Below are 20,466 nucleotides of genomic sequence, written 5' to 3' on the forward strand. Positions count from 1 at the left end.
TGGGTCAGTCAGTTGGAGCATTGTCCCATGCACCAAAAAGTTGCAGGTTTGATCCCCAGTTGGGGTGTGTACGGGAGGCAACCAATTGATGTTTCTCTCCCCCTTCCTCTCTCCCTAAAAATCAATAAGAAAACATATCCTCAGGTGAGGATCATAAAAAAATAAACAAACAAACAAATAAGAATATTCTATAAGCTTTCAGATGTTTGACAACAGGCCTTGCCTGTGGCCTTCAGTGAGCCCGTCAGAAGGGGGTGAAGTAGGAATTAACTTGAAGCCCTTTCATGGGCTGCCACTAGCACTGCAATAAGTGCTTTACTAGCAGCTAATCACCTGCTCTCACAAGTCAGTGAACTGGGGACTGTTATTATTGCTATTTATAAAGGAGAAAAGAGACAGTTCAAGAGAGAAAATGACTTGCCTCAGAGAGCTACACCTTAGTCCACCTGCCTTCTCAGGCCAAAGTCTCCTTCCTTTCCCACTTTACACTGGGTTCAGCTCCATGTCAGTCACTTGACATGAATATTTAGTCACTACTCTGTGGTAGAGATACATCAGTGAATAAACCAGACCCTCAAGATTATTTACTTAATGTGAATAATCGTACAAATAAATGAGCCCATAACCTGAGGATTTAACTAACCAGGGGAGACTTCCCTGAAGAGGTGACACTTGGACATCTGCAGTGGGAACAGGAGCTAACTAGACAAGAATGGAGGGAAGATCATGCCAAGCCAGGAAAAACATGTGCCAAGGTTCTGTGGCATCAGGAAATAGAACACACCCAAGGAACCAAAAGAAGGTTGGGTCTTTCCGGGAGGGTCTCCCCATCCTGGCCTCATCTGCCCTTGCGGAGGAGCGGTATAACTGCCTCCTAGAACAGACCAGATTGTCTAGGATAGGGGAAGGGGAAGGAGCAGAGAAGCAGAAGTGCCCCCCCAACCAAGAATGGGGGTCTAAGTAATAGAAACCCTGCTTTGAGGAGTCTCTACCCCAGGGGCTTCATTGTTCTGAGGCAGAGAACCAAATACTGCTAGGCTCTCACTCTAAGTGCCTTGATCTTGGAAGAACAGACCCCACCCATTATTATGCAGGCTCGAAAGAGTTTGGGATTCAGCTGCCTTCAGATTTCCCAGTGGAGGACCCCCAACCCACCCACCCAGAGGACCTTGCCATGGCAGAGGTGGGCAAGGGGTCTGCCTGCCTATGCCTGGCCTCCTTGGGCTCAGCATAAATGTAGACAGGGGCCTAGGGACTGAAACTTAGGCCAGAGCTTGCCCCAAGAATCTAAAGATCCAGCTGTAAGGACCCTCCCTGCCTTACAGAGATTCAACTAACAGTCCCACAAACAAATAAACAAACAAACAAAAAACCCAACTTCCACCAGGGATGACCAGCAATTAAGCCCTGAAGGATGGGGTGAGACTATTCTTTCTCCTCCCTGGCACAGCAGATGACCAGCTTTATGGGGATGAAAGTGAAGAGTGGATCCTCCCTTAGCAAGGTCCATAAAAGTTTGTGAGAAAAGGCCTAATAGGGAGAGGGGCCAGTGACCCTCCTTCCAAGGTGTCCAGCAGGGAAAGGGTTAAGAGGCAGGGCCTTCCCGAGAAAAGTGCCCCACCCAGGGGAGGGGCCAGTAGATTAAAAGGCCAGCACTTGGAGAACAGAAGCAGGGACAGGGCCTCTCTACCTCCCCAGTCTGCAGTTCCAGCTCTAGGTAAGTGCCCCTCCTTTGGGTCTGTCTGTTGGTCTGACCGGAGACCTCTGCCTCATTATGTGATCTCTGGCTTAACTCTGGTGCTGGGTCCCTAAGGTGATCTCAACAGGTCCTTGCTCAGCGAAGTTCTCTGGGCCAGTGCCCTTCCCCTAACCCACTTGGGAAGCCCTTGACTACAGAATCAAGACGCTAGCCTGAGAGCTGTAGAGCGAGGATGGGGGAGCTCTGTGTGCCCGGCCCTGACCTGTCCTTCTCTGCCCCCAGCCCCTGGCTTTCCCTGCCGCAGTGCTCTCCAAGCCATGATCGCTGTGCCCTCTGCAGGGCCTTGGCTGGGATATCATCATATACTGTAAGTTTGCAATGAGACACTACAGTATAGATGATGTACTAGTCCGGGTACCCCCAACTCTGGAGCCTGATGAGGGCAGAGGATGACACAGCCCATCGAGCTCACCGATCACCTATCACAGCCTGCCCATGGACAGGGCACTTGGGAATGGCAAGGAAACCGTTACCATTACTGAGTTTAGTAATGGTAATGGTTCTCTTGCTGCACCCAGAAAACGTGCCAAGAAGAGACTTCAGGATCCTGGAGCAGACTACTGGAAGGGAGGGAGACTCCAGCTCAGACAAGAGGGTGGGGGTGAGGGAATGGGTAAGTTTTCTCTTCCCTGTTCTAAAAAAATAAAGGTGAGAACCAGAATGCTTGTGTTTTAACTTTATTAGTATCCAAGAATGGGAGGTTGGTGGGGTGGTAGGGATCAAGGACTTGGGGAGCAGGTGGGAGGCATTATCTCACTCAGGACACACGGGTCCTTACACGGCTTCAAGGTGGAAGGTATGAGGGGGAGGAAAAAGATCCCCCCTCTGCTAACAACTGAAAACTCAGGGAGAAACTCTGAGCCCAATGACAGGAGGAAGCAGGGTGACACTGCTCCCACCAAGGGGCCAACTTCTAGACCTAGGCAGCTGTGGCCCCAGTGAGAGGAATTACCTGGGGACTGAGCTAGGTAGGTTCCTTCTTCCAATACAAGACATGGCTGGGCAGAGGCTGTGCAGACTAGGCCAGCCAGGCCAGCCAGAGTCAGTCAGTCAATATCCATGCTCCTCACCAGTCCCTGCAAGTCCCAGGCAGGGACAATTCTGGTCAGTAGCTCCTGCCAGAAGCTTGGGCTGGGATAGCTTCGGAGGCATAGCAGAGGGTGGTCAATCAAGGAGCTTCACAGAGAGGCGTAGCTGAACCTCACAGAGAAAGATGTTCATGAGGTCTCGGCCCACCTCCTCTGCAATCTGGGCAATCAGGTGCCCCTTTGGACCAATCAGGATCCTCTGAGGGTGGGATAAAAGAGAGGGACAGTGAGCCTGCTCTCAGGGCTCCCAAGCAGGGGGAAAAGAACCCCTGCCTAATAGACACTTACTCCCTCTTCTAAGGCCAGTGCTGCTTACCACATGAGATTCTTTGGGCACCAGAAGCTTCTGTACGATCACCAGCTGCCCACTTGGCCCTTCCTCCCACACAACTGTTTTCTGCACAAAGAAATATGATTAGTCAGGCAGGTCCACACCCCTACCTCTTGGGACCCAGATGCCGTGCTTTGGGTATGCGCCTGGTGGAGAGACCCCAGATCCTTTCACTGGGCCTGCACCTGCTGCACATTGTAGGGAACCTCCTGGGGCAGGTGCTCTAGGAGTTTCTCACGGATGATGTTGGTGCAGATCTCCTCAGGCGTCTGGCTAGTGAGGACTTCACTATGGAACTCCCAGGGCCCTGGCTGGGCCTGTGCCAGGAGGTATTGCTGTGGGTACAAAGGGAGTAGGTGAGCATCACAGTCCCAACCAGGACTTTCCTACTCACTCTCACTTCCAGGAGGAACTCTGAGGCTTGTCTTCACATGGTGGAAGCCAAAGGCCAGGCTATGGCCAAGACTGACCTTTAGTGTTTTCACATCCTCCTGGCTTAGGGCTGACAACATGAAGATCTCCCGGAAGTGGGGCCACCCAGTCCTCCGAGGGCCTCCAACAGACTGTGCGTTTGGTTCCTTAGCTGCTGGGCTGTGGCACTGGATGCCTGGCTGTGAGCGGAAGGCCTGCCTTATCTTGAGCTTCTTGCCATTGACCACACCTTCAGTGAGGGCTGCTGTGAGCTCCAGGAGAACTGATTTCTGCTTTAGGCAATCTACCTGGGTGTGGGGGATGGGCACAGGGTATGTGGTCAGGGAGATGGGGGCCTTGAAGAAAAATAAACCCTTTCCTCAGAGAGGTGGTACTCACCTTGTTCATGACAAGGATGCTGGGGACTTGGGAGAACTGGGTCAAGCACTGGAGCACTTGGGGGCTGAGCTGGTTCCGAGTCCACTTGTCAGAGACATCCACAAGAACCACAACTGGAAGTTGGTAGGGTGGGGAAAAAGACAAAGATATGACCACTCTTCTCCTCGCCCCCCAAGAACTTCCAATGGATGGGCTCTGGCCAACCCCCACCTCCCAAACTATCAGGAATAAGAGGCCACAACAGTGTAAATTGGACTTCAGATTCCATTCTTGAGCCTAACCCAGATCAGCAGATTCCATGCTCTTCCATGGATCTTCCAACAAAGAGAGCTCCAGATGGTGCCTGAGGGACAGACATACATAGGTCAGGAAGGGCCTTATGACTGATGTACTCTTCATGAGGGATGGGGTGTGATAAGGGGGTTTTCCAGCCCCTAGGATGGGATCTCCCCACCCACTCTTCAACACCTTTCCCCTTACAACTCTTGTTTTCATAACTATTACCTTTTCTGTTTAACAGGACTGATCAGGCCAGGTGTGTCAAGTAGAATCTAAAATCAAGAGATGCCCAGACCCCCAGAACCCAGGAGGAAAGATTATGACTGGGAATGAAAGGCCACCCTTGATGTCAGAAGCTTGCTTCTCCCACCCCTGCCCCCTAACTTCTTGGCCAAGTTGACTAAATTTTTACGGTCTAGCTTTGCTTAAATTCTAGACAGAATCTAAGAGGAGGATGACTGTGAATATACAGAAGATTAGGAGGCAGTAAAGAGAAAAATGAGACCTTTCTGACTAGATGCCAAAGGGAAAAGGTACAGAGAGAACTGCTCCAGGCCTAAAGGAAGAGGAGACTCTTTCCTCTCAGAGAAATGAGTCTAAACATCATTTTCTTCAGGTATAACACTAAGGGAGGCCCTCTTAGCTTCATCCTCTGCCGTGTTGCAGGTACCCACCACCTGGGCTTCATCCTCTGTGATGACCCCCAGAGCTTGGCAGCGAGTAGTGTGCACCTTCTTGGAGACAGGAAACACCTGCCAGGAACAAAGAAGTTCCAAGTGAGGTTCCAGATCCCTTTAAGACAATACATGGAGAGATGAAAAGGGGGTGTGTATGTGTGTGGGGGTAGGAGGTGGAGGAGGGAGTCAAGGATGTAGCATACTTTTCGGCCCAGCAGCTGGTTGGAAAGTGTTGACTTCCCTGCATTCGGGGCACCCAGGAGGACCACTCGTAGGACGCGGGGGTTCTCAGGCATGTTGGGGGGATGGACCAAGAGGAGATCCTGCTCATCTGTGTGCGGAAGCAGGAAAGGAGTGAGAAAGAGTACAGTCTGGATCCTGTCAGGCACATAGTCCTACCCACCCACAAAGGGAGTAGGGATACAAGATTAGTGTACCAGGTTGAAGCTGAGATCTGGCTTTGAGACTCAGTTTGTCCATTAATTAGTTCATGTAACTTTTTCAAGTCCTCTAATCTCTCTGAATTCCTTAGTTTTCTCATGTATAAAATGAGGATATTAATGGTACCTACTTATAACCATCTTTCAGCAATTGGTGACTGTGTAAAACCACTCAGCACAAACCCTGGCATTAATAATTAATACTCAATTACTGTGTGGAACTACTATGTAGTTGTGCCTGGTAAATATATGTTACATGGGAATACAGATAGACCAGGTAAAGCCAGAAATCCCTCCAGCCCTGTCAGTCTCACCCTACTAAGGGTGTTATGAAGGCTCTGAAATCTAAGTCTTTTTGTATTAGCTTCTTAGGACATTGCACTGCAATTATCAATTTATGTGTCCAACTCCCTAAAAGACTCTAGTCTATACTACCCCCTACCAGAATAGAGGGTGCTATTTCTCAACTGTAGTTCAGTGTCTTGCCAAGTACAGCGGGCACTTATTGGACCGAGTCAGCTTCCCATTTGGGGTCAAAGAGCCACAACTCTGCCTGGCCTGTGGTCCTTCAATCTCGTGCTTTCTGAGAGTCTCTGGTTGTGACCAGATGGGTTCCCTCTGGCTCGAAAACTCTTAGAACCTGGTATCTCCTGTGAGATCCTTCACTGCTCACCTTTCTCGAGGCCTTTAATACAGGACCAAAAATAATATCCCCAGACTGAGAGGTTTCCCCATATGGTACTTTCACTGATAAAACACCGTGACAATCTCGGGCAAATCTCTCTGGGCTCTTTACCTCTGTGCATGGACACGGCGGGGACATGAGGAGTCAACGGCAACGAACTGTCGGGCTGAGAGAGTCCCAGGAAGCGGTCCAGGGCTGAGTTCTGGCCATAACGCCTAGAAGCCGAGGCCAGGAGGGGACCAGAGGAAGCGGCGCCCGCGACACAGAACACGCACCTCCGCTGACAGCCCAAGAGGGACGGGACCCACTCCCTCCCAGAGACAGGGCCCAGCTGCCAAAACCCTAACACTGCTCGAAAGATCACAGCCCCGCGCCGGCCGGGGGCAGCCATTACAGCCGCAAAGCATTCCGGGACTTGACCGGGAACTCACCTACGATTGGTCCAAGCCGCAGAAAGGCGAGCGAGGCGGAGAGAGCTAGATGGGCCCAGCGAGGGGAGACCAATGCGACGCTAGAGGCTGGTGCACAAGGAACTACCCTGGAGACTGGCCGAGGTCGAGAAAAGGGAAAAATGATTATTTAGAGTGTGAGCGTGAGGATCGTTTCGGAGTCCTATGCACATCGTGTTTTCTGCCAGTTTTGTAAAAGGCCCTTCTAGCCCGGGCTCCTAAAAGACTACATCTCCCACAAGGCCAAGCGGCAGAAATCTTCCTCTTAGCGCGTGCCTTCCTGCAGCTGAAGAAACCGACTCGTCGAAGGAGTAGTGGTCGTGGGCATGGAAGTGGTCACTGTCCCACCGGTCTCAGTAAGGGTCGTTTTAGACCGCTTCTGCCTCAGGCTTGCAGGATCCTCTCCCAGTCCCACTTTGAATTGGCCTAGCGGTCGGCAGCGGCCTCCGGAAGTCAGTACTTTTACTTTATGCGAGCCTCCGGTAAGGAGTGATTCCTGGCTCGTTGTTCCTGATGAGCAGCCGACCCGGATTTCCCTCCTGTAAACCTTGGCTACTGTCTCCTCCCTGGGGTCATTCAATTGCGGAGAAAAAGCAGAAGGTCTGCAAAAGGACAAGGATCTCCCAGACTCCTTAGCGGCCTGAGGAACTTGACTTACCTTGGCCGATTTGTGGCCTAAAGTCCCGTTCATTCTTTGAAGTCTCTCAATCAGATTATTGAAATTGAGAGATAATTGTTGCGGGAATTGGAGGGGATGGGAATTCACTGGGCATATACTATGTACAGGCCTGTGAGGATGCCGGGGATACACCAGTAAACAAAACGGACAAAATTAACATCACTTGTATCCTGGGGGGGGGGTGTCGGGGGGGGGTGGTGGTGTGTGTGTGTGTGTGTGATGTTAGTGACCTGACAGGAACAGTTCAGTAGAGTGGTCTGGGTAAAAGCCTAAATGGAGTGGGTTTAACAGAGAATGAGAGGGAAGGCATTAAGGATAGCCAGAATATATATACAACTCTTTCCAGAGGAGCAGAGCAGAAGGAAGTGGTAACAGAAGAGGGGGAGAGAAGAAGGGGGGTTAAGAGAGAGTTTTCTTTTTTAAAAAGGGAGATTTTGTTTGTTCATAGCAATGACCCAGTACAGAGGGAAACATTGATGATACAGGACACAGAGGGGAGGATTAGTGGAAGATGGTGAGAACCAGCTGGCCAGGCTGCTGTTGTAGGGATGGAGGCTGAGTGTCTAGAGAAGCAGAGTGATGTACAGGATGGACAGAGTGGGGGCAGCCAAATACACTGATGGTTTGCAAATGGCACCAGGCTCCAGCTTTCAGGCTGCTTGCTCTGTTAGTGGAAAGAACAGCTTTTTGGAACACGATGTTCTGGATGTTTTGGGGGCACCCATATGCCCAAAAAAACAAGATACCACTAAATAGAGGACAGCTTGCAATCAGGAAAATATGAAATCTTTCATGGACAGTAAGGTGAAATGCATTTCAACTGCGATTAAGGTGAAGGGAAATTACAAGTTAAGCAGTGAATGAAGTGTTTAATTACATAAATGCAAAATTACCCAAGGAACACATACTAAATACTACAGTTCTGGCAACAGATAGTACTGTGGAAGAATCCCAGGGAGGACACACAAATTAAGGGAGATGAGTCTTGTTAATTCTCTTCTTTCCCAGAAATTTTCCTTCAAATGATATTGTGGGGGAATTTTGTATTTTGTAGGTTAGGAGAGACTAATCAGATGGAACAGACTGCCTGGGTTCTTAGCTCAGTTTGCCACTTAGCTGTATGAATTTGGATAAGTTATTTAAACTCTTCAAGTGGTAGTTTCCTCATCTGTAATATGAAGATGATAATAAAAATATATATTGATTTGAATATAGGACTTAACACAATGTAGGCTCTCAATAAATGTTCCTATCTTAAGGTTAATTGTTTTGCACCTTCAGGAACCTTGTTCCATAAATTTCTTTGTAAACAACTTCTATATTCCTTATGTCAGCATTTATTTTAAAAAATGCTTAATTGCTTCCATCTGAAAAGCAAAAAACCTTCACTAATTCCAAATCCTGTTCCAACTAGGTGTCATTTTATCATACTAAAATAGTGCAGTGAAGACAGTGAAGAGAAGTCAGTGGATTCCAAAGATTTAAGGGGATAGAATTGGAAGGAGATGGTGCCTAAACTCTTCTATGGCCTCCTCTTCCAACTAGATTAATCCAAAGTCCTTTCATGCATTGAGCCCTGCTCCCAAGGCTTCAGTCACACTGGCTTTTTTTCAATTTCTTAAATATGCTAAGCTCATTTCTGCCTCAGAGTCTTTACACCTGTTAATCCTGCCTCCTGTGTTCTTATAGATTTGGCTTCTCGCCATTCAGGTTTCATTTCATTTAAAAAAATATATTTTTACTGATTTTTAGAGAGAGAGGAAGGGAGGGGGGAGAGAGAGAGACCTTGATGTGAGAGTGGAACATCTACCAGCTGCCTCCTGCACGCCCCCTACCGGGGATCAAGCCTGAAACCCAGGCATGTGCCCTGACTGGAAAATTGAACAGTCAACTTTTCACTGCATGTGGTGATGCCCAACCAATTGAACTGCACTGGCCAGGGCTCAGGCTTTATTTTTTTTTAATTTTTAAAATTTTTATTTAAAAATATATCTTTATTGATTTTAGAGGAAAGGAGAGGGAAAGGGAGAGAAACATCAATGATGAGAGATAGTGATTGATCTGCCGCCTGCCCACCCCCTACTGGGGAATCAAGCCTGCAACCCTGGCATGTGCCCTGATGGGGAATCAAACCGTGTCCTCCTGGTTCATAGGTCAACACTCAACTACTGAACCACACGCTGGACCCTAGCCCCTTTCTTGCTTCACTACCCTCAGAATAAAATACAAACTAACTAATGTGCCTCCAGCTTACTTTGCCAGTCCCATCTTTTGTAACCCCATTCAAGTGAATTCAGCTCAATTGAATTTTTCAGTCCCCCAGTTGTCTGGTATTCTCTTACTTGCAGGCCTTTCCATAGACTGTTCTTTGCAAGACTGGTTAAAATTTCTCATAGGGTCTTTTTTTCCTGCTGTGACAAGGCAGTTTATAATATCGTAAATGAGCACACTGATTACTGAGCCAGACGTCCTGGATTTGATTCTCAGCTCCATTATTTATTGTGTAACCTGGGGCAAGTAACTTCTCTTGACTTCAGTTTCCTCATATTTTAAAATAGGGATAATGATTAGTATGCTGATAAGGTTGCTATTATTAAAAGAACTGATATGTGTAAAGTGCTTAGAATAGTCCTTGGCACATAGTAAATGCTATATAAGTGTTTGCTGTTATTGCATATCCTCTACTAAACTGTAAGTTCTTTGAAGACAAGGAATACATATATTGTTCACTGCTATATCTCCTGCACTTACATGAGTGTCTTGTACATAGTGGATACTCAATAGATTTTTGTTCAGTGAGTGAATAACATCTTTCTCTGGATTGGTTCTCCTTTTGTGGCATCAACATGTTTGCAGCAGTTCTGGATATTACATCTCATATCCAGTTTTAGTGGGAAAGAACAACAGACTTTCTCACAAAGAAAATTCTCCTTGTGCATTTTTAGCTCTGTCTGCATTATGGTGCCCATCCCTAAAACAATTATTGTAACTTAGGAAATGTTATACACTGATTGACTTGGGTCTGGGTTATGTGCTTATCTACATGGTCTGAAAATGGAGTAAGAGTGGTTTCTCTGATTGATTTTCATTGGATATAGTGAATGAATGCTTGATAGGAAGAAAATTCCACTGTTCTGCCCTTGGTAAGAAATTTAAGTAGGGAAATGGCTCAGGAAACCCTTATGGTTCAAATATAAGAGGATATGCTGTCATTATATAGATTTCAGCAGGCCTTCCTGGGGGTTGCATGTGGTGTTGGGGCTAGGAAAGTACGTTCCCAGAAGCTATGGCCTTCTTTTTAGTCATCCATTCATCAGAACATAGTGTCTATATTATTTCTTCCTCCATTCTGGCTTTGCAATTCCCCTAAGGTGCCAAATGTGCTCTCATTCCAAAGGGTAATACTTTTGCAAGTAATGACAACTCTTCTAAGCCAGGAGCTAGCCTCTGGGATTGACCCAGAGCCCTACCCACAGGATGTCCTGTCTGTTACTCACATGTGTCACGATATAATTGCCTAGCCCTGGCTAGGTAGCTCAGTTGGTTAAAGCATTGTCTAGATATGCCAGTGTTTCAGGTTCAATCCCTGGTCAGGGCACATACAAGCAGCAACTAATGAATGCATAAATAAGTGAAACAACAAATCTCTCAAATCAATAAATTAAAAAATTTTAAAAAGATATAATTGCCTAGGTGGAAGGCAGTTCATACATGAGATCTGTACCTTTGTGTAGATTTGCTTTTCTAAAGATAGGATTATGCCAATTTATACCCTATTTTCCCACAGCAACATATAGCTCTGAGTGTAAAAGTCAGAAGCATCTGCCCGGCCTGTGTGGCTCAGTGGTTGAGCATTAACCCATGAACCTGGAGGTTAGGGTTTGATTCCAGGTCAGGGAACATGTGGGGATTTTGGGCTTGATCCCCAGCAGGGGGCATGCAGGAGGCAGCCAATCAATGATTCTCTCTCATCATTGATATTTCTCTCTCTCTCTTCCTCTCTGAATTCAATAAAAACATGTATTTTTTTAAAAAGTCACATGCACCTGGTGAGAAAAAAAATCCTCATGTTTCTAGGTGCTTCAGGGAATAACCCTTAGTATCTTAGTGACCTGAGAATTCCATTATGTGCATTTGCCTATATCTTCCTGCCTCCTTTTACAGAAGAATTAGTAATATTAATGACAAGCAGGTTGTATTGCCTCCTGCATCATTGTGATGCTTTATTTTCAGCATTCTCAACCTTTACTCTAGGGCAGCAATTTTCAACCAATGTGCTGCAAGAATTTTTAAAAATTAATTTATTTCTTGATTGTGAGGGAGAGAAACATCAGTTTGTTGTTCCACTTATTTATGCATTCATTGGTTGCTTCTTGTGTGTGCCCTGACTAGAGATCAAACCTGTAACCTTGGTGTATGGGAACAATCCCCTAACCACCTGAACTACCCAGCCAGGCCCGCAAGATTTTTTAAAACATGAATAACTGGCCCTGGCCAGTGTTGCTCAGTGGTTAGAGAATCAGCAGGTACACTGAAGGGTCCCGGGTTCAATTCCCTGTCAAAAGCATGTACCTGGGTTGCAGGTTCGATCCTTGGTCCTGGTCAGGGCACATGCAGAGGCAACCAATTGATGTGTCTCTCTCACAATGATGTTTCTCTCTCTCTCTTTCCCTCCGTCCCTTCCCCTCTCTCTAAAAAACAGAATAAAAGACATGCAATACCTGCCCTGTTGGTTGAGCATTGTCCCATGCACTGAAAAGTTGCCGGTCTATTCCTGGGCAGGGCACATGCCCAGGTTGGGGGCTCAATCCCCAGTTGGGGTGCATCCAGGGGCAGCCGATTGATGTTTCTCTCTCACACTGATGTTTTGCTCTCTCTCTCCCTCTCCCTTCCTCTCTCTCTTAAAAGCCAACAAACCATATTTAAAACAAAACAAAATGCAATACCTGACTAGTCAGGGGCACTGACCTCTTTTCCCTTAGATTGTCAAATAAAAAAATGACAACCAACACAACAATAACTGTCTGGTGTGAATAAATTAAAATTATTTTTTTGTCAGATGGGCAAAAAGAATTTTTTTTGGTGTGCTGTAGAATTCTAGTAATTAGTTTATGTGTGCCATGAGATGAAAAAGGTTGAAAATCACTGCTCTAGGGTCTATTCTTGCTTCTTTACAAAATGAGGAAAACTTTCCTCAATCAAAACTTTCCTTAATCAAACATTCATCCTGGCATCAGGTCTAGAAATAGGGAGAATGTAACACGGTTCACAGAAAAATTGGCACGTCTTTTTTTTTTTTAATATGTCTTTATTGATTTCAGAGAGAGGAAGGGAGAGGGAGCGAAAGAGAAACATCAATGATAAGTCACTGATTGACTGCCTCCTGCATGCCCCCTATTGGGGATCCACCCTGCAACCTGGGCATGTGCCCTGACCCCTAATCAGACTGCAATCTCCTGGATCATAGGTTGCTGCTCAACCATGGAGCCATGCTGCCAGCTCGAACTTCTTTCTTCTCCCAGCCCACCCCCCAAATTTTGGTCCCTATGTCTCCAAACTCTGAATTCTACAGGGAGACTGGCTGGAGGAGGCATGGAAGAGTCACAGTGATAAGGAGAGCTTAGTCCTTACCTCCTCTTCCCTTTGGCTATAGTGCATTGCCTGCAGCTGTCAAATTTGTGTTGTTGAATTCCCAGGACTCATTTGGGCCTTGTTTCTTCCTGGGCTATGCCAAGGCAGCACAGTGGTCTAGGGGCTGATAGTTGGGCCTCCTTAGGCTAATGGTCTGGTTTTCCTTTACCAGTTTGCAAAAGGTTCAGGCTCTACAGTGAGCTGGAAAGTAGGGGACAATTAGCCTGCAAGTCCCTCAGTGGCACATATGAGATGCCTAGAAAAATTTCGTGGAATAAACAGTACGCTCTTAACAGACTGAACTTAGCAGTGTCCCAGTGTATTCTAGGTGCAGTCACCTCATAGACAAGGTCCCCAGGGCTTCTGAGCACCTCCTAGCCAGCAGTGTATTCTGGGATGTCAAAGTTGCCTCTTATACAATTACCCCCATACATTCTAGATGTGATCGTATTGAAGGAAACCTGGACTTATCAGTGCTCACCTCAGAGCACCTGAATTCAAGCCTTTAGGTGCAAGTGGGATCCAGAATCCTGAACGTGCCATTAAGTCTATAGCCCCTTATGGGTCCAAACGTTTAATAACCTAGGCAAGGTATTTCAGAGGCCTCGATCCTGAGGCAGCCGCCAAAGCCTCTAAGCTTAACAAGTCCTCGAGGCCAGCGGCCATGTCTACCTGAGACCCCGGGGGCCAGGGCATCAGGCACTGAGTTAGACGCCCCCAGAGCGGGCTGCGCAGGCGCGGGTTGCCCGAGAAGGCCCCGGCACTCCAGGCTGCGCAGGCGCAGGAGCGGCTGCCGGCAAGTCCCGACGGTGGCGGCGGCGACTGAGGGGCCGGGGTGTGGAGTAGCGGTGGCGGCGGCGGGCGGCAACGGAGCAGCCATGAGGGCCGGGCCCAGTCACCGACAGTGAGTTGTGGTGGAAGGAGGGGAAGGGGTGGCTTGGTGGATAGATACTCCGACTTGGCGGGTGGGGAGGGCTCCGCCGGTCGGAAGGAAAGGGGCGTGGGGGAGGGACAGATCGAGGTAATGACGGGAGAATTTGGGGCACGGGTGGGCAGATCGCTGTCCCCAGGGCTGGGCAGCTGTGTGGAGGAAAGGGGGTGCGCGTTGCAGAGTGATGGAGCCCACGGCAGGGCCACTGTCCCGCACTCCGCTGTTTGTCATCGTCCCTTCCCCCAGGAGCTTTCTCTGTCGCCTCTCCCTTTCCGCTTCTTTGAGAGAATGGTCGCGGGGGGAGGGTGTGGAGGATGAAAGCCCTGCTGGAGCTGAAGAAGCCAACTCTGATCCTGACAGGGAAAGGCCGGTCGCCCCAAGCAGTAGGCTGCTCTGGTAGGGGATGGAAGCCGGGAGCCCTCTGTTTGAAGCTGATGGGGATCTAGAGAAAAGAGCTATGGGCTTAGAGTTCGACAGGTTCCAGCCCACGTCCACCACTGATTGAAGTTGATAGCTAATCTTGGGCAGGTCCCACTTAACCTTTCCGAACCTCTGGAAGATGTAGTGATACAGTGGGCTATTGCAAGCATCATGTATATGATTGAGATTGTTTATGAAAATTGTAAATTGTAAGTAGTAAGCTGATCTTACTATAACACTAACAATATTATTGGATTTTAGACCTTACTGTTATTAATGGAATGACTAATTTCTTTGTCAAGGTGAAGCATATTGTTTGCAAAAACCTCAATAGGCACATATGTGCTTTCTACCTAGGCATAGCAGACCATGTGCAGAAATACCAGTTTGTTCTTTGATGTGACAAATTAGTCATCAGACTTGTGTAAGAAAAATACCATGCTCTTGGGCATTTTTACAAATGGTCTGTAGCTCCTACCCAAGAGGAAGGAAATAGAGAATGGAAGGCCAGTGTGTTAAATTCTTAATGAACATAGTTCATTCAGGTTTGTTCCCTTGTAACACAGTTGGTACTAATGTGCTTTATTATGAGTTGAGAAAACTAGTTTGAAACAAGCTGGAAGGGCTGCACAGTGAGGGATGTGCAAATATACTTTGTTATTTTTAAACTATAAAAAACTGTTTTCTTTGCAAAGGAGTCTGCTTGCTCCAGGGCCCTGTCTCTATTTTGGAGGTCAGATAAGCATATAGCAGCTTTTCAACTCCACTTTTTGTTACTCTGCTGGTGGAACCTCCAGGGTGGAGTGTCTCTAAGAGAAAGACAGAAGCAGCTGTGCAAGAGCCCAAGAGGTTCTTGGGTTGAAGGAGCACTCCTGAGGCTTTGTTGTCGTTCTTGTTTAGGATAGACAAAGCAGAGCACAGAGTTAAAAACTGTGCTTCCAGAGGAACAAGATGGCTTTCTAACCACAGCTTTTGACAGGGAGGTGAAACTTTTAAAAGAAACTCCTTTCAAAAGAACAGAAAGATACCGATGCTTCAGCTTTGCTGGCTCTGAAGATTGAGAGCTTGAAATGGTGAGGCCTTTTGGAGATTAGTGAATGTTTTGTCTTTCATCTGAGCCAAGATAGGGAGTGGCCCTACTAGATTCTTGAAGATTCACAGATAAGAAAAATGAGTTATTTTATAGGAATGAGGGAAATGAACCCTAGCTGCCTGTAACTTCTGTATCTGGTAAAATGTATTTTACTTCTCTTTCCTGGAAATCCACAGTGATATATCATTTTTAACTTTTTGATCTCCCAGTAAATTCTCTGTCCATAACACATCCATAACACTGATTATCCTTTTTGAGGATAGTTTAAAAAAGGAAGCGTTTGTTACTTTTGTCATAGATCATTTACAGAACACAAATTTATTCTGTCTTTGACTACCACATGGAACATGAAGTAGAGATATAAAATGCTAGAGCTGGTCTAGCCATCTTATTTTTAATAATTGGACATCTATTTTTAATTTTGGTAATGCATTTTTCCTTCTGTTCCTTCCGAAATTTCCATCAGTTCAAATAAGTCCATAAATGCTGTTTGTGTTAGGTTAAAATGATAGAGGTTTCTTCAGCTGTGATGAGAATTCCCTGTCCTTTCCTCCTTCTTCTATTCTTTTTACTATTTGTGGTTACTTTTATGTAGTAGATAACTGTTACTAAATGAGGAGTCTTCTCCTGGGGGAAAGAAAGGTGATGGTCAGTGCCAGGATTGCCTGTTGTCTGAGCAGTCTGTCTAAAGTGGGGATGAAAGGGCTTCCCATGCACCCCTGACAGCAAGGACTAAATAAAAGGCATAAGGTTTACCAGTTCATTTTTATTCTTATAAAATGAATCATTTTTCTTAAAAAAGCATCTCATGCCTCAGGGAAAACTTTTTTTAAATTGATTTGAGAGAGAGAGAGAAACAGACAGACACATTGACTTGTTCCACTTATTTATGCATTCATTGGTTGATCTTTGTAAATGCCTGAGCAGGGAATGAACTGGCAACCTTGGTATGTCAGGATGATGCTCTAACCAACTGAGCTACCTGGCCAGAGCTCAGGGAAAACTTTTTATTTTTAAGTTCTGTGTTTTTTTTAAATTGATTTCAGAGAGAGGGAGGGAGAGAGAGAAATATCAGTGATGAGAGTCATTAATTGCTGCCTCCTGCCTGCCCCCTGCTGGGGATCGAGCCTGCAACACAGGCATGTGCCCTGATCGGGAATGGAACCTCCATCTCCTGGATCATAGGCCAATGCTCAACCTCTGAGCCACGCTGGCCAGCCTCAGGGAAGACTTTTTAAACCAGTCTATATAAAAACAAAATTATCGTGTTTTATCTCCCTTTTTTTCACTGAGAATATTTAGTTGCAAATAGAATCTCTCTTTCTTTCTTTATTCTTAATTTTTACCCGAGGACATCTCCATTGGTTTTCAGAGTGAGTGGAAGGGAGAGAAAGAGGGAGACATCGATGTGAGAGACACATCAATTGGTTGCCTCCCGCAAATAGGCCCCAGTGTACAGGGATCGAGCCTGCAACCAAGATACATGCCCTTGACTGGAATTGAACCCGAGACCCTTCAGTCCATGGGCCGACACTCTAACCACTGAACAAAACCAGCTAGGGTGAATCCCTGTATCTTAAGAGCCTTTCCTGATCCTGCCACCCATTCCTTAACTGAAGTCTCTTGTGTGATATTTTCACAGCTGCTAATTAATAATAGAGCACAAAGGTTTCTTTGTTTTATCATTTGTTTTGGTTCTTGATAGAGTGCTAATAACTTTCAAGGAGGACTGACTATATGGGAAGATGTTAAAAATGAAAAGTAGAGAGTGGAGGGATTTAATTTAGTGAAGTTTTAGGTTGGTTCTGATGTTTGGAGGGTAAAGGATTGAAGAATGAAGCTATGAGCCCTGGTTGGGTGACTCAGTCGGTTGGAGCTTTGTCTGGTACACCAAAAGATTTTGGGTTCCATTTCTGGTCAGGGCACATAACCTGGGTTGCAGGTTCGATCCCCGGTTGGGGCCGTGCAGGAGGCACCTGATTGATGTTTCTCACATCATTGTTTCTCTTTTTTCCTTCCTCTCTCTCTCAAATCAATAAACATATCCTTGGGTGATGATAAAAAAAAAAAAAAAAAAGAATGAACTTATGGTTCAGGGTAGCATCCTGAGAAACTGAGGGTTTGCTTACCAGTGTTTAGCACAGTAGTTGGTATAGAGTAACTGCACATTAAATATTTGATGAGCAGTTACTCATATAACAGTATGAATCATAATCAGTGAACATGGGTTCAAATCTTCTGCAACTTTGTGCATCTTTGAATGAGCTTACCTATATGTCTTTATCTCAGTTTCCTTATCTTTAAAATGAAGATAATAGTTGTACTTATTTCAGGGGGTTGTTATGAGGATAATAGTGTTAATACATATAGAGTGTTTAGAATAGTACTTTATACTTATTAAATGCTAATTATTACTAGTGTTTATTAAATACACTCTCTCTTTGTGCCCAAATGTAAGCTGATCAAAGGTGATTATGACATAGCCCCTGCCCTTTGGGGGTTCACAGTCTAGTGGAGAAAACAGAAATATACAAAGTAATTATAATAGAATGTAATACCTTATTTTATCAAACCTGTGGTGCCAGTGATTGTAAGGCTCACAGTTATTTTACATACCACAAAGAAAGAAAAAGTGCTGCTAATGAGACTGGCATGCCATCAGTTGTAATATGTATCCTGTTTTCAGAGAAAAGTGTGTGTGTGGGGGGGAGTATGTCTTAAGCTTGATGAAGCACTGTAAGTGCTCTACTAGAGGGAGGTACAGCTTGTTATGGGTGCAGGTATTGTTTGTAAAGACCTCCTGCATTGAACCTGCTTGATAGGCCCTTACAGATGGACAAGGAAGATAGGGTATTCCAAGCAGACAGTAAAAGTCTGAAAATGGGAAGGGAGAGGGCATTATTGATGTGTAGCACCATATCAGGACACAAGCAGGAGGAGGAAATGAGCTAAGACTTTGGCAGAGTAACATTGTATAATGCAGCAGAGCAGGACAGGAAGCTTGGAACATTTTCAGAAGAGACGTGACCCCAATTCTTGGATTTAAACTCCTGAAATATTATAGCACCTCTAAAAAGATAATTCTAATATATTAAATTGGGGAGTGAGAATGAGTGTGAAAAGCGAAGTGGCCAGGGGAAGGGCTGCAGCTCTACGGCTGACCGGAGTGGGAAATAAGTGTGAAGTCACTGTACTTTTGGTGAGAGGTGAATGCTTTCTCAGCAGAGAAGTGTCTGATATTTCTGTCTTTTCATTGCCATCAAGGTCTTGATCATGCCCCTTTGATAGGTTTGTAACTTAGAGTGAAAAGGAATACAACTCAAAAGGAAAAATGCTAATTTTTCTTTACTAAAGATATATTTAATATAAGGGGGGTAATAAGTTATCAGATTTGATGGCTCAGTTATAAAATTGTAGTTTGGTACAGCACTGGATTGTACTGTTTCATGGGAAAATATGATATAAAAGACTTACTCAGCTACTAACTTTCTGGTAACTAAACCTGAAGCTGGTTGGGAAAAGTATGAAAAACTAGAAATAAGATAAACATTAATTCATGTAGTGTCTTTTCTTTTTATCAGTGAACCAAAACTAGGCTTGAATCTCTTAAGCTATTTGGACTCTGATTTCATTGAAAAGTGTTGGAGTTAATCCTTTTAACAATCAAATTCATCAGACAAATGTAAGTGCCTACGTTATGTTGGGCATTGTGCTAGGCACTGGAGTATGAATGACATACCCTTGTTTTTAAAGAGCTCATATTTTAATTGTAGACAACATAAATAATTATGAGTCAGTACAGTAAGTGCTATCATAGACATCTGCACTAAGTGCTATGGGAGCATTGGTTCTGTGTGGTGCAGGGAGAAGGTTGGTTGAGAAGGCTTCCTAGAGGAGTCAGTAGGATTTTTTTTTTTTTTTTAAATCCTCACCCGAGGATATTTTTTCCATTGCTTTTCAGAGAGAGTGGAAGGGACAGAGAGGTAGAGAGACACATCAATTGATTACCTCCCACAGGTACCCCGACCCCAACTGGGGCTGAGGATTGAGCCTGCAACCAAAGTATGTGCCCTTGGCCGGGGCTCTTTAGTTGGCAGGCCGACGCTCTAACCACTATACTAAACTGGCTAGGGCAAGTCAGTAGGATCTTGAAGGATGAATACAATTTGGCTGCTTCAACAAAAAAGGATTGGAGAAGGTAGTGTTTCAAATGCAGAGAACAGCTTGCACAAGGGTACAGAATTATAGGAGTATGGACCTTTCTGTGGGCCAGTGGTTTAATATGGCTAGATTGTGGGGTATGAGGCAAGAATGGAAGGAAATGAGGTGAAATATGAGTTTGAGCCCAGTTGTGGATGACCTTGGTGAGGGGTCTGGATTTTATTTTGTAGGTACTAGGGAGTCACAGGAGAGTTTTAAGCTAGGTAAAGAACATGTTCAGATCACTATTTAAGACAAGTAATACTTGACAGTGTGGAAGTTAGACTTAAAAAGCTGAATTTGGCTGCAGGGAGAGTAGTTGTGAGATTGTTATAATGATCACTTGAGAGATATTGAAGCTCTCAATTACATTGGTAATGGTGGAGTTGTAGACAGATTAAAGACGTTTTTTGGAGACTGACTAGAAGGATCTTACTGACTATGTTGAGTAGTATGTAAGGGAGGAGTTGTGAAAGATGGATTTGAAATTGTTTGCTTGGGCAAATAAGTGGATGGTGATGTCATTAACCAAGGTAGGGAATCCAGGAGTAAGAAGCCATAACATTTGAGGGAAAATTAGTTTGATTTTGGTATATTAGATTTGAGGTATCTGGGAAATCTAGGAATAAATGTCCAATCGGTTTCTGGATATTTGGGTCTTGAGTTCAGTAGGAAGGCTTAGAATGGAGATGCAGATGGAGAAATCATTAGGGTATAAGTCTGAGTTAAAGACAGCATGATGACCCTCTGAGTCTGATTTCCAGATGCTTTATACGTTGTTCATTCACATTATCTGGAGGGATTGGCTTTATGGGACTATGGCTTCTAAATACCTTCTCTATAGTAGGCCTTGCAATACTGATCCTTTTCTTATTTTTCCATTTTTTAATGTGCTATAAACTTGTCTTAAATTAGCAGTTTTTATTTTTATTTATTTATTATTTATTTATTTTCATTTTTTTAATATATCTTTATTAATTTCAGAGAGAGGAAA

General features: G+C 45.2%; 2 protein-coding genes across 2 annotated transcripts in view; one reads left to right on the forward strand and one right to left on the reverse strand.

The window, feature by feature from the left end:
- Positions 1-2,441: 2,441 nt before the first annotated feature.
- ERAL1 (Era like 12S mitochondrial rRNA chaperone 1) lies at positions 2,442-6,471 on the reverse strand. The gene is made up of 10 exons (XM_016201900.2): positions 6,181-6,471; positions 5,148-5,275; positions 4,942-5,019; positions 4,493-4,539; positions 4,270-4,331; positions 3,989-4,101; positions 3,649-3,897; positions 3,364-3,513; positions 3,164-3,244; positions 2,442-3,046 (listed from the first exon to the last, which is right to left on the reverse strand). The coding sequence occupies exons 1-10, from the start codon at positions 6,458-6,460 to the stop codon at positions 2,924-2,926; spliced, it is 1,311 nt and encodes a 436-aa protein (XP_016057386.2). The 5' UTR covers positions 6,461-6,471; the 3' UTR covers positions 2,442-2,923.
- A 7,183-nt stretch (positions 6,472-13,654) lies between these two features.
- The window catches only part of FAM222B (family with sequence similarity 222 member B), a 55,994-nt gene continuing 49,182 nt past the window's right edge, over positions 13,655-20,466 (forward strand). Inside the window, exon 1 of the mRNA XM_087826009.1 lies at positions 13,655-13,732. The gene's annotated coding sequence lies outside the window, so the exon portion shown is untranslated. The remainder of the gene's footprint in view (positions 13,733-20,466) is intronic.

Source organism: Miniopterus natalensis, chromosome 17 (genome assembly GCF_054644295.1).
Source record: "Miniopterus natalensis isolate mMinNat1 chromosome 17, mMinNat1.hap1, whole genome shotgun sequence".
Classification (NCBI taxonomy): domain Eukaryota; kingdom Metazoa; phylum Chordata; class Mammalia; order Chiroptera; family Miniopteridae; genus Miniopterus; species Miniopterus natalensis.

Excerpts from the sequence above, each read along its gene's own strand:
- ERAL1 (XM_016201900.2), bottom strand. The coding sequence starts at position 6,460 with ATGGCTGCCCCCGGCCGGCGCGGGGCTGTGATCTTTCGAGCAGTGTTA. Across the intron at positions 4,102-4,269 it reads CATGGAATCTGCTGATCTGG|TTGTGGTTCTTGTGGATGTC; the intron begins GTTAGGCTCAAG and ends ACCAACTTCCAG. Across the intron at positions 3,047-3,163 it reads TGCCCAAAGAATCTCATGTG|AGGATCCTGATTGGTCCAAA; the intron begins GTAAGCAGCACT and ends TCCCACCCTCAG.